This window comes from Hibiscus syriacus, unplaced genomic scaffold (genome assembly GCF_006381635.1).
Source record: "Hibiscus syriacus cultivar Baekdansim isolate YM2019G1 unplaced genomic scaffold, ASM638163v2 tig00003126_pilon, whole genome shotgun sequence".
Classification (NCBI taxonomy): Eukaryota; Viridiplantae; Streptophyta; class Magnoliopsida; order Malvales; family Malvaceae; genus Hibiscus; species Hibiscus syriacus.
In genome coordinates this window covers 733,351-747,576 of record NW_024061963.1, presented here as the reverse complement: position 1 = coordinate 747,576, position 14,226 = coordinate 733,351, and the positions used below count along the sequence as shown (strand labels likewise).

Sequence of the window (14,226 nt, the reverse complement as noted above, 5' to 3'; positions counted from 1 at the left end):
CATTAAAAATATCACTAAAATTATCAGATTTAGTCACTGAAGATCATAGTAATAAATTTTTTGACGTCACTTATCGTCACTAATAATTCTTTCATTTTTTATATTAGCGTGAATTTCGTCACAATTACTTATGCTTTTTGTAGTAACATTTTTTTTATCATATTGTATTTTCAGTTGAAAATCTTTTCTTTCGAAATTTGCATTACTATCATTGTTAGCAGATAATCATATCGTTAATGATAGTTGATGTAACGTTTTCAAATATTATTTTTGGATAAATTAATACAGTGTATGGTTTTTACAAAGATCGAACCCGAGACCTTTAGGGAAATAGCATAACACCTAACCACTATGCTAAGCAAAAAATATTTTGTTTCTGACAAAAAAAAAACAGTATTTAAGTTAAACTATTGTTGGAATTAATTTCATTTATTTTATGAAAATATAATTGGTAATAAAAATTAAATTAAATTTTCTATGATTTCTCATATGAAATACGTTTCTAGATGAAAAAAACATAAAAACATAATTGGGTAATTTTAAAATATAAACATATAAAATATTAATATTTAAACCTAAAATAATATCAAGTGTCATTGAATTATATTTAATAAAATAAAGATATTTGATAATGTATTAACCTCTTATGATGGAAATCTTAAATTAAAACATAAAGTACTAATAATTGTCTAGTGTTTACAAAATTCACATATATCTCAATAAATATCATAAATTTCATATAAAAACTAATCAAAAGTGAAGATTAAATGACACTATTAAAGCTTATATTATTATCAGTTATATATTTAATTAATAAAAATAAAATTTATAATAATATAAATTAATATATTTAAATGGTTAAGTCAATTTTATTAGTCATATAGTCGTACCATTTAAATTGTTATTGAAATGTAAAATTTTAAAATATATACACACTAAAATTCATCAAATTAGAACATAACTACTAAAACCACAATTTGTACATAGTGTGGAGACAAATGAAAAAATTATACCTTTTGAAAAACTAGTTTATGGTAACTAAAATTTTAATTAGTATTGGTGTCAATATTTATCACAAAAAAAAAATTTAATTGATAAGCAACTTTATTGTCACAGTAAATATCAAATAATAATGATAACTTTATATGTCGTCACTATCATATCATTTCCCGCCAAAAAAATAATTTGTGTATTATAATAGTGTCAAAAAAATTATGACAGTGAAATTTGTGTCACAGTTATACACTCATAGTGAGAATTTAATTGTGGGAAAAATTCAGTCATCACAATTACTACTATAGCAATGACAAAATAAAATACATCATAATTACTTTTACTAATAGTGTTGTACAAAATGTTTTCACAAAAAACTTAATATTTGCAACAAAATTACTCATATTCACTATCAATTTGAGAGTAAAAAGTATTTATTCTTGTAGTGGTAGAATTATTGTAACCCCTAGACTCGGCCTATGCATTACAACCAGATCTAGCTGATTAAGATAAAATTTTCTAAAACATTTTTCAATAACGTAAAACCATATTACGAATAAATATATTAAAAAACATAGTCGATAACATTAAAATTCAATTCTAGATAATTAAAATCATAAAAACTGAATAAAATAAAATATTCCAACATTTTCAAAATATAGGCACAAGTCAACCAAATAAAGGCAAATCAGAAGATAAAAACATTACAACAAAAGGTACAGTACGAATGTATCAATCCTCCAAGTGCCAGGTACGGGTCGCCTATAAAAAAGTATCTGAAAGAGAGAAATTTGGGGGAGTCAGCTAGGGAGCTCAATGTGTTCCAACAGTGCAGAAATAAAACATACAATTTAGATTTCAAAACTAGTTCATCAATAAAATCATGAAACATCAGTAGAAGTTTCAAATCAATTCAGTTCCAAATTGTGAAGACGTCAATTGTGTTTTTAGTTTAAAATTTGAAAATCATTATCCAACCGAACACCATATGCAGTTCCCCAGAACTGCATCCATAAGAAACTTACCCTAGGCCTAAAGGGCATAGGTGACAACCTAAGGGAGCACCTTGGGTCCATAAGGTCTTACCCTAGCCGAAGCGTAGGTGTCCACCTGAGGGGAGTACCCTCAAGCCCATAAGGACTTACCCAATACACATAGTAGATGTGACACCCTAAGGGAGTACCTTAGGGTTCATAAGGTCTTACCACTAGGCCCATGAGCCCACCCTAGAGTCACCTTAGGTATAAAGAATTACCAACTCGATCGGTCTAAACCTGTATAAAGAATTACCAGTTTTACCGAGCTGAACCTGTAGAGACTTCATACTAAAACCCAGAGTACCCCAGAGAAAAATATTTTTCAAACAGTAACCAATGATAGTAGGAAATCTGAGTTCAGACATATTAATTTATTAGTAAAAATGGTAACCAGAGAACATGAATCAGACAACCAAGCTTAATTTAGTAAATCAGAAATCAAACTTTTAGTCAGATAAATCATATAGAATCAAGTCAAACAAATAGACATATTGCAAATTATATAAAAAAATCATGTGCACATGGTATTTAAAACAGATGTCTGGCACATAAGGAACAAACCTCGCAAAAAGTATCAGTCTGGAATATCTATTGAACATCGGCTTCACTAGGCTCTTCGACTACTATACGAGAACCTAAGTCATATTAGAATAGGGTTATAATCGGAGTAAATATACTAAACTGAATATTTAACACGGTTATAGAATTATACGAGTATTCATGGGCTCTCACATACGAGCGGATCGGAAAGGAACCAGATCGATCAGTCCAATGATCAGAAGATCCACAAGTACCTTAAATATACAATAACATAAATTAGTCCTTAACACTTCAGTTAATTTGATGCATTAAAATAAATACTTAATTTACATATACACATTCGGGTTTAATGGTTAACGCAGAGGCTTTTGAGTTCGAATTTGGCAAAACGGACTTCGGATTTGGACTCATGACGTTAAAAACATTAAATATGACTTTTCAAAAAATTTAAATTTTTGGTCAAAGTCAAAATCAACGGTCAACTCGGGTTAAAGTCAATGGGTAGGGTCAAAGTCAACGGGTCGGGTCAAACAAACCCGGTTCAGACCAGATTGGCGGATTCGGGCCAGTTTAGGCTGGTCCAGACCGACTGGACGGGTCTAGAAGCTTTCTTGGAACGTAGATGAGCCCCACGCGCACTACCGACGTGTTGCAGCACGTGCGGAGGTGATAAGGGTCGGGAGGGACAACCGAACACTAAAAAATTATCCAATCATCAATACAACCAATATTAAACCCAAAAATCAACCAAAGCCATGACAATTTAATCAAAAATTAAAATTGAGCTTACCAACGCCGACGATTGGCGAACACAGCGATGATGAGCGACGAACTCGGTCAGGTTTTAGTTGCACAGAGCTGGGGAGTCCATTGCTCGAGGCGTGAGGCAAGACCACATCCAATGCAACAAGAATTATCGAAAAACTGAACGGCAAGGCTAGAGATTTGACGGAGCTTATTCGATTTTTCTACGACGTTTGACGACTAATCTATGAACGAGGGTTGAGGGTTTTGGTCATCGACTGCTGGTGAGTCAAACAACGGTTATGGCACGCTGAACGATGGCCAGACGAAACGACATGGATAGCTTTGTTGAATGAGTTTGGGGTTTAAGGTTTCACCAGGGGGTTGGTTTTAATTTTGGGTATATAAACGGGGTATATAACAGAGATAGCCTGTTGGTTACCGGTTCAAACTATTCCATCCACTCCTTTATTTTATTTTTCTACAGGTAGAGAATGGGAAAATCTTAGGTTAAATCCCTGAACTTCTAGAGAAATATGAAAACTAACCTGAAACTTTGGAACTCACAAACTAGTCCCCATAATTAAATTAAATGCGGGGTGTGACAATTATTACAATAACATCGTATTCCCCTAACTAATTTACAGTAACATCTTTTTTTGGTTGACACTCATAGAAGAAGGGAAGTGGGTGACTGACTAGTTGCATTCTTAAGTTCGCATCCGATTTGAAACCTATATTTGATGTGCCAATGAGAGGTTTCGATGTTAGAACCAAATCATAATAAACATAAAAACTAACTAGGATTTGTCATACCAATCCATTAAGAATAAAATATTTGATTAGCAGAAGTGTACCTGAATTCATTGTTGGAAATTATATAGAAGGTTGAGATCTTGATGATTAACTTAAAGGTTAAGATCTTGAAGGTTTTCTTGAAGGTTGAGATTTTTTAAGAAGATATGTTTCTCTTGAGTATAAACTCTCTGACGGGATAAGAGAAAATACAAGATGATATGTTTATTGGGGGGCCAAAAAATATTTATATAGCATATTTAATAATCATTTATTGAATGTATTTATAACTTTACCCATCATCAAATTATAAATACAACTTTAATTGTATATGCACTTTTATTTTGATGATATTTTTAATACCTTATGACTTATAAAACATATTGGTCACTTAATTTTATGTCATATTTTATGATAACATTTACATTATACATATGTGCCCATAATTATGAATTTTAATCCAATAATTTTCCACTTAGGCAACATATGTTTCCTGAAAAATGTATAACCTTATCAGCTAAAAATTTGTTATCATATGATAGGTATTCTGTAAGAATCTCGTCGATCAACTGTATTCATATAAGATCAAAGCACCTTTTTTTCATAATCAACTTTTAGTATGGAAGACCGATTCGACGTTTTGGAAATAAAAGGTTTTTTGTGAAAAGATGAGAGTCGTCACCAATCATTTTAGTCATACTGGTCTTCATTTTAGTCAATCTACCTCTGAGTTCTTTCTGAATCTCTTTTTCTCCTTCTCAATAAGAGCTAGTCTATCCTCCATTTTCTTGGACATTTTCCTAGTACTGTACAGGTGTGGGATATTCTTGCTACTGGTAGGGGCCAGTGTCACTGCGATAGGAAATCTTACTTTATTATTGAGTGTTTTATTAAATGAATGAATGGTTTAATGTGATTTTAAAGCAAACAAAAGCAATACATATATAATGCAAAATACATGTATACAAAAGGCATTGATCCCAAAATAATTGTTTCATAAAACAATTCTTGAAGAACACACAACGTCTCAGTACATTGGGAAAGTGAGAATCATCGATTATAGATAAAATGTAGCCCTATCTCCTATTTCTTCAATTCCCATAAGAAATTAAATGATGTTTTTTTCCTTAGACTCAGGCACTATAAAAATTCTTAGAGCTTCGGCTTGTTGTCCCATAGAAAAGATTTGTTATGCAACCTGGTGAGCTTTAGCTACTGCCCTTTCCATTGAGTCATGTTGAGCTCGAATTGTCTCCTCAGCATGACGAAGCATGTCCATTTCTTCATTTCCAGTCAAAGGCGTGTTCTCTTCAAGGTAGTGAATGCATTCATTGCATCCCTAAAGACTACTCTCTAACTCAGTAATCATGATCTGCAAAGCTTCATTCTCATTTTGAGCATTCTCTCTAGCTGACGAATGAACCAACTCACCCCCTTTTAGCTCAACTAATTTCTTTCTCAAAACTTCATTCTCTTCTTAAAGGCTTAAACTATTCTCATTGTGTTGTCCTCAAAAAGCCTCATCTAAATGAATGACTTGTGCCTCAAGCTCTTCTATCTATGCTCGACTTTGACTTAAATCATGTTCAGCCCCATCACGTTGTTTAGTCAACTCTTTGATTCGGATGCTAGCTCACTTTTTATCTTCATCGCTCCTCTTGGCATGCCTTTCAGCTATATCTAGTTTGATTTTCAAGTCTCTGCCTATGTGGTGCAAGTTTTAATCTTTCAATTCCTATTTAACTCTTTATAATCCCTGTCCATAACTTTAAAATTTTCCTGGACCTTTTGTTTTTCATTTATTAATTATTTTATGAATCCATCTCACTTTTCTACCTCGAACTTCATCATGAATCTTTCGTCTTTGAACTTCCTTTGATCATTTCCCCACTCGGTACTCATTTACCTCAACCATTCTCTAAGCAACTCAACTTTAGTTGGAACCCTCCTTAACCGCTCAGGCATAGTTGAATGGCCCTCTTGGCTAGGCTTTGGAATATTGTCATTTACTCGGCTATTTCTCTATGAGTCATACTCTAGCATGAAGAAAGGTTCAATCAACTTAAAATCTAGTCGATTTGGAGTTTTCCAAACAACAAATATCTTGGAAATTTGCTCTCGATGATTTGGGGTAGAGAAAGCAAATTCAGAAGTGTTTAGGCCACAAGTGGTTGAGATAAACTGTCGAGTACTGAAATACCTTAACACCATCAGAGGAGCATACCCAATTGCACCCTAAAGTCCATGTAGCATGACGTAATTGTAATCCCCATATCAATATAATACATCCTCTTTTGGTAGCTAATATACCGTCCAGACGATGTCGACATCGCTTAAATTCCTTAAAGCCTCAATCTAGTCCTTCTTACGGTGATCAGGAAATTCACAATGCTCGAGAAAATCTTTCATAGGAGAGTAGTTTGCTAGAAAACTTTGTGCACATCCTTTATTGACTACCCAAGAGTGGCTTAACCACCAAACTATAAGCAATGAAATACATCCCAAGAACAATCCTCTGCCATATCATTTGCACTCATTTAGGGATCAAAAGGTCTCTAACAAAATAGCTAGAGCGGGGTTTATTTTCTTCTCCAAGACTTCAAACATGTATATTAAAGCTACATCAATGTGACCAAGAGCTTTGATAAAAATGACCAACCTATAAACTGCTAGAGTAAATAAATCTCTTCTTCGCTTTAACGATTGCTGTTCATGGATTACACTATTCAGAACCACCCAAGAAATGCCCTCCCCTTGAGTGTGCTCAATTACCCACTCATTGGTCTTCTTTGTGAGCAACATTATTTTCTTCACAAAACCTTTAGGTCTGTCTGCCTTGACATAGACCTTGCACTTCTTGAGGTTGGGTATATTTAGTAGGGCGGTATATTCTTCAATTGTTGGAGACATGTCCACTTTTCCATATATGAAACATTGGTAGGCAACATTCCAACATTTCACCATGGCTTGGATGATTGTAGCATCAATTGGAACCTTCAACAATTCAATTATGTCTACATAGGCTAACTAGAACAACTTATTCTCACTCGCATCCCATCATTCCCAGATTTGCATAAGCTCTTACCAATTAGTTTTCCTAACACTTAATGAGACTTTCTCGGTGACATTGGATTCCTCATCAACAACTAGACTATCTCTATAATAAAGTTGCTTCCACTTGGACCACCGAAGAATCTCTGAAACTTTATCAAAACCCATTAGAAGCCATTGTCATTTCAAGAACCTTCTAATGTAACTAGGTAATTTAGGGATCAATATATTCTATTGTCATGTGATTCTTATGCAAAGAAAATAAAGAACATGAAAAGCAAGCAACAAGACAAAGAAAACAAGTTAGTAAAGTTAAAATAATAATTAAAGGAATATATTAAATAAATAAAATCCAACTAGTAAATAAACCCTCAACACAATAAATAAAATAGACAAGAAAATTTAAAACTCTAACCTCATGCATTCTAATTCTTTTAGGGTACCCACATGGCTCTAGAGGGGTGGGTTTACTAAATTCTCTACATGAAGTTTGGTTCTAAAAAGGGTTCCCAAACTTCTCTAACTACATGCTAAGGTAAGTAAGGACTTCGATCCTGTCCTATTACAGACTTTTGAGATCAAATTCAGTCCAGGGAATCACCTGACAGACATAAAGAATGCTTTCGAGAGGTACTCTGCCAGGACTACATAAGGAAAAATAGTATTCCTTGGCGGTGTGGCGTTTCCCACTACTTAGGTTAAACGAGACAAAGCTTGGGTATAGAGCTATGATTGCAATAGTCATATTTTTACTCAAATAATTGAAAGCATGAACCAGAGAGAACATCTTTGCCAATTTTCTAAAATAACATAGTGAATCATGAATTAAATAAACTTGAACTCAAAAATTTTAAACATTTGAAATATAGGGTAATCGATTTGTGGCTCTCTCTTTTTGTTAAAAAATATCCTTAGTGAAGTCACCGAGTTGTCATAACCGATTTTCGGTAGGAAGATTAATCCGACATTTTTGGAAAACAAAAATCTTATGAAAAGATAAGAGTCACCATCAATCATTTTTAAGGTGAGATTGGAACACCTAAAATCAAGTAATTTTAATAAAAAAATTTATTTGACTAAAAATACCAAGTTTTGGTCTGCGAAATCAGAAATCAGGTTCAGGAATCAGTTACGCATGGGGAAAGATTAACACATCCACAACGCCCAAAATTGGAACCTAGTCAATTACCCTATATTTTAAAATTGCAAATTTTAGTTCAAAATATTATCTAATTTAAAATCCCCTATGTATACATATTTATTAAAAAATGATGTCAATCTACCAAGACTAATAACAACCACCCCCAAGCAAAAGCGGAAACTTCGTTATCAACCACAATAAATGGACATTGCCTTAATAATTTAGAAATCATGAGGTGGGGTTTTGAAAAGGATGTTGATTTACTTCGAGCATCAATAGTGGTCACCCCCAGGAAAAAGAGAGAGATGCACTTTTAACCCCCTAATAAATGAACATTGCCTTATTTTAAAAGCAAAATACAATCAAACAATCGATTATGGAATCTAATTATACTAAATGAATTAATTAAGACTTCCATATAAATTAAAGTATCAAATTATGAAGTCTAGAGAACCTACAAGAGTAGATTTAAAATCTAGGCTCTAATATTAATCCAAGTCAATTTTAATCAATTATTTGATTTGAATAATTAAAATGGAACCTCAAGAAAAAATGAAGACCAAATTAAAAATTTCCCTAACTTTAAGGACTGAGTTTGAAATTAAGCCTAAAATGGAGGCTTTAATTGTTAACCTGATCAATTTTAACCAATTATGTGAATCAAATAATTAAAATGGAACCTCGAGCAAAAATGAAGATAAAATTAAAAATTCCCCTAAATTTAAGGACTAAGTTTGAAATTAAGTCTAAAATGGAGGCTCTAATTGTTAAACTAGTCAATTTTAACCAATTATTTGATTCGAATAATTAAAATGGAACCTCGAGCAAAAGCGACGACCAAACTAAAAATTCCCATAAATTTAAGGACTAAGTTTAAAATTAAGCCTAAAGTAGAGGTTTTAATTGTTAACCTAGTCAATTTTAACCAATTCTTTGATTCGAATAATTAAAATGGAATTTCGAGCAAAATTGAAGACCAAATTGAAAAATCCCTTAAATTTAAGGACTAAGTATGAAATTAAGCCTAAAATGGAGGCTCTAATTGTTAACCTAATCAATTTTAACCAATTATTTGATTCGAATAATTAAAATAGAACCTCCACCAAAAGCGAGAACCAAATTAAAATTCCTCTAAATTTAAAGAGTAAGTTTGAAATTAAACCTAAAATGGAGGCTTTAATTATTAACCTAGTCAATTTTAATCAATCATTGAATATTCGAATAATTAACATTTTTTTAGACTAAATCAAAAGACATCTAAATTTAGAGAGTAAATTCAAAGAGAAGGTAACCTAAATGTTATAAGTCTAAATCTAAGGGTTTAATCTAAAACCTAAAGAAGCTATCAATTACTAAATTAAACTCAATTAAAGTTGGCAAGCAAAAATTAATGGCAATTAACATACACAAAATGGCTAAACTAAAATAAATAAGAGATGCATAGGCATAATCAAAGAACAAATATAATGACTAAATTGGAATAAAACAGGATATAAACTCCAAACAATAAGAAATTAAAATTAGGAATAAAAGGACTAAAATGTAAAAATTGATAATTTAAGGCAAAATTGAAATAACAAAAATTTAAATAGAAAAAAATTAAATAACAAAAATTAAATCAATCAAATAAAATTACGAGTTAGGGGTATTTTTAGTTGTTACCTAGACAAAAAATAACACGAATCATACCCCATGGCAGGTCATTGCGAAGTTTTAAAAGGATTTAAATATATTTTATATAAGTTAGATGTTAGAAGTTAGTAAATTAGCGGTTAAATTAGAATTTTACTCGAACCATGAATAATATGGATTATACCCCAGGGCGGGTCACCACAAGGTTGTATTAGTGTTTAATATTAATATTTTAATTAGTAGGGACTAATATGAAATAAAATAAAAAAAGTAGCCAATCATAAATAAGTAGTAACTAAAATGAATAAATTGTAACTACCATATAAAATTCATAAATAAAATAACAAAACAGAACCAATCAATGACTTAAATAATATAAAGATTAGTATATAATCTAAGATAAATTACAATAACAAAATGGTGACTAAATTAAAATAAATGCAAACAGGATGTCAAAATCAGAATAAATGAACCAAACGGGACCCCGGTGACTAAAATGTAAATTACGGCAAACTCAAGAGGACTTAAATGGTGGTTTTTCCAAAACCATGTCTATATAACTTATGTTTAGCCATTTTGGCTAAAATTTTAACCTAGCCTGAAATGGACTTTTCCTCTTTCTTTTTTCTCTCAACAAAACACCCCCTCTCTTCTATGGTCGGCCAAGAAACCCAAAGAGTCTCAAGCCACCGCTGGCCACCATGCTTTGGTGCCACCTCGCTCTGACCACCGCTCACTCCGACCGAGGGCAGCCCAAATCGAAAAACCAAAGCACCAAACAAAAGCCTCCACTAGCCCATTTCATCTACCTTCGACCGAGAGCCCAAAAATTCCTAAACCGTCACGATTCAGCCATGAACGCTCTCTGACCACCACCATCGGTGGTCGGGTTCTAAACCTAAGCCCAAAGAACTCCAAAATACCCCTCTTACAAATACCTAAAGCCTCGACTTGGGGCCAAAACGTTTAGCAACCAAGACCCAAACTCCCCCCGACACTTCGGCTCCCTAAACACGACGAATCCTCCGGCTCCGACAAGGATCGCGAACGACGAAAGGTAACCTCTCCACTTTCACTCCTTTCCTCTGTTTTGTTTTTCAAAACTCGCATGCACACACAAAATAAGTAAAACCAAAGAAGAAGAAACCAATGAATACTTTTCAAAAAGAAAGGTTTTGCCTCTGTTTTTGCTTTTTTGATTTCTTGTAGGTAACTCTTACAATGGTTTTTTTGTTGGGTTTTATATCACCTGTTTTAAAAGTGTAAAACCGAAAAAAAATCATATTCTTTTGTCCTTTTTTCTTGCATGGTTGATTTGGATGTTTTATTGATGATGCCATGGCCGAGGGATCACCATCGGGATGGCGTGCCTAGCTGTGGAGGTTTGATTCGGTGCTTGGGACCACTATTGGTCATTGTGGCTGCTGACGAGGGCTACGGTGCTATGCTGAGGTGGAGGGGAGCAGAAACAACAACCCATGAAAAATACCCTTTAATATAGGGTTAATTGTGGATCGTTGGATCACTTGTAAATCAACGGTCGCTGGTTGTGACGGTTGAAGTGTTACTTAGGGTTTCAAAACCCTAATCTTTGTTTGAATTAGACCGAACGGGCTTCATTGGTGTTGGGCCAGCAAGTTGAATTTTGGATTTGGGGTTTGGATTATATTTGGGCTGTGTTGTGTATGGGTTTTTTATGTATATGTTTTGGTTTTTATTTTGAATGGATATTGGGTTTAATATATATATTTGAAGTAATGGTAACGGTAACGGTAATAGTAATAAAAATGGTGATTACAAATATGTTGCATTTCAACAATTGTACATCAATAATGTTTCATATAGTATTAATATTCTTTTATGTAATATCAATACTTGTATGTTTGATATTGATATCAGTTTTAAAAAATATATTTTCTTTTACTCAGAATGTGAATTTGACATCAATACTCTCATTCATTGTCGATATGTCATTTGCAGAATCGATACTACCTTGTCTTGGAAGATTTTACTATTCACTCAAAATCGAAAATCAATATCAATGTCATACTAAGGGTATTGATACTATCCCCTAAATATCAATACCTCATACAAGAGTTGGAATTCATCTTTTTTACTCAACTCGAATTGACATTGAGTTGTAATTTTATAAATTCGACTCGAAATTTTTTTAAATTCGAGTCGACTAATAAAATAAAAATTGATCAAGTCGAATAGTAACTTGAATGACTTGATTTAAATAGAAAGTCAAATAATTCAACTGATATCGACTTGAATTTTATAAACTAAATTTGAAAAATTTTCAAATGAATAACTTAAAGGTTTTTTACTCGACTCAACTGAACGCGCATCTCTTGATACATTTATGTTGTCAATTTGATTAGAGAGTTTGTGCATCCATCCAAATGGAGATTTTATCCGATTCCTATGGTTAATGGAAATGGATAAGAATTGAATGAATTGAAGAAAGCTTACTTGTGGGTCATGCCGGTATGTATGATGACTTTAACAATTAATCACCTTCTGGATATTCATTCAAAATATCAACAAAAATCCTGAATTCTCGTCTAGTTTCTTATCTAGTTTCACCACAACATCAATGGCAGAAGCAACAAACAGGTACTACTTTCTTTTCCTTGGCATACAAGCCGCATCTATTGAGTTTCCAATTCTTCGAACCATTTTCGTTCGATTTTCTTCTCAGGTATGCAGTGGTCACCGGTGCAAACAAGGGAATCGGATTTGAAATATGTAAACAGCTTGCTTCTAAAGGAATCACGGTTGTTTTAACTGCCAGATATGAGATGCGGGGTCTTGCAGCTGTTGAAAACCTCAAAGAGCTCGGTCTGTCGGACAACGTAGTCTTCCATCAGCTTGATGTTGCAGACCCTGCTAGTGTTGCTTCTCTGGTCGAATTCATTGAAACACGATTCAGGAAGCTCGATATCTTGGTATCATTTCTTTTTCTAGTTCAAGTCATCCCCATTTCATATGTTGGTTGATTGATGAGAGTGTTGTCACTCACTTGTGCAGGTGAATAATGCAGGGATTGGAGGCGTCAAAGCCGAAGTTCAAGCTCTTCAAGCTGCAGGTTTTGGTAAGGTAGTCTCCTCTGAATCCACTCGGTTTCCATAGAACACAGTAAATAATCATCTGTTCAATAGCATCCAATAGCAGGTTAGCCTTTTCAGAATTTGACTTCACTGAATGTTTGATATAACAATGCAGCCCGGTGTGCAATTGAACTGGGGTAGTCTACTGACTCAAACACCAGAGTTAGCCGAGCAATGCCTTCAAACAAACTATTACGGTACGAAAAGAATGTGCGAATCGCTTATTCACCTTCTCCGGCGATCAGATTCACCGAGAATCGTAAATGTTTCTTCTTCCATGGGGAAGTTAAAGGTAAGAATATGATAAAGAACAAGATACATAAGTATACTATAATGATCAAACGTTAGTTTATTTTCTTGTTGGGATCAGAATGTACCGAACGAATCGGTGAATGCAGTCTTAGGGGACGTTAAAAATCGTACGGAAGAGGAAGTGGATGAGGTTTTGAGGCAGTATATGAAAGATTTCAAGGAGGGTTCATTGGAAGAAAAGGGTTGGCCTGCTTTCATGTCAGCCTACATACTATCTAAAGCTGCCATGAATGCCTACACAAGGATCTTGGCTGCCAAATTTCCTGATATTATGATTAACTGTGTGTGTCCAGGCTTTGTGAAAACGGACTTAAACTACAATGCTGGGATCTTAAGTGTAGAAGAAGGTGCAGAGAGTCCTGTGAGATTAGCATTGTTGCCTAATGGTGGTCCTTCTGGTCTCTTCTTTGATAGGAAAGAAGAGTCCGAATTTTAATTAAAGCTTGCCAAGATTTGGATTTCAATAGTTGAATGAGAATAATGACCTGTGACACGCTTTTTTTTCTATTTTGTGGAACATTTTTTATGGTTTCTAGTATATTTTTCGCATATATTTACGGTCGTTTTGGTGCTCGAATAAAGACACTCACAACATATGTTTTAGCGAAACAGTTTGTCAGATTTTGATTCTCTCAGCACTCTTTTATCACTTGGTAAAGCGTCTTGTTCGATAAAGATAATTTTTTTACGAAGGTTACTGGATTCTTTTGATGTTGGACTTCATTCCCATGGAAAGATTTTATTTTTCTTTGAATATTTGAATTTAGTTGAAAAAATACCAAAAGATAAACGACACTACCAGAGTTTTATTGATTTAAACCTGTAATATTCTCATAGAGAACCATATATATGTATACATCAGGAGACA

At 33.5% G+C, this 14,226-nt stretch overlaps 1 protein-coding gene across 1 annotated transcript; it reads left to right on the top strand.

The window, feature by feature from the left end:
- Positions 1-12,475: 12,475 nt before the first annotated feature.
- Positions 12,476-13,829, top strand: LOC120174862 ((+)-neomenthol dehydrogenase-like). The gene is made up of 5 exons (XM_039181593.1): positions 12,476-12,552; positions 12,638-12,884; positions 12,967-13,035; positions 13,162-13,338; positions 13,417-13,829. Exons 1-5 carry the CDS (start codon positions 12,533-12,535, stop codon positions 13,792-13,794), a joined length of 891 nt encoding a protein of 296 aa, XP_039037524.1. The 5' UTR covers positions 12,476-12,532; the 3' UTR covers positions 13,795-13,829.
- The last annotated feature ends 397 nt before the right edge of the window (positions 13,830-14,226 follow it).

Bases quoted from the DNA above. Each gene is read 5' to 3' on its own strand.
- LOC120174862 (XM_039181593.1), top strand. From the start codon at position 12,533: ATGGCAGAAGCAACAAACAG. The intron at 12,885-12,966 runs GTATCATTTCTT...TCACTTGTGCAG, and splicing joins TCAGGAAGCTCGATATCTTG to GTGAATAATGCAGGGATTGG. The intron at 13,036-13,161 runs GTAGTCTCCTCT...ATAACAATGCAG, and splicing joins AAGCTGCAGGTTTTGGTAAG to CCCGGTGTGCAATTGAACTG.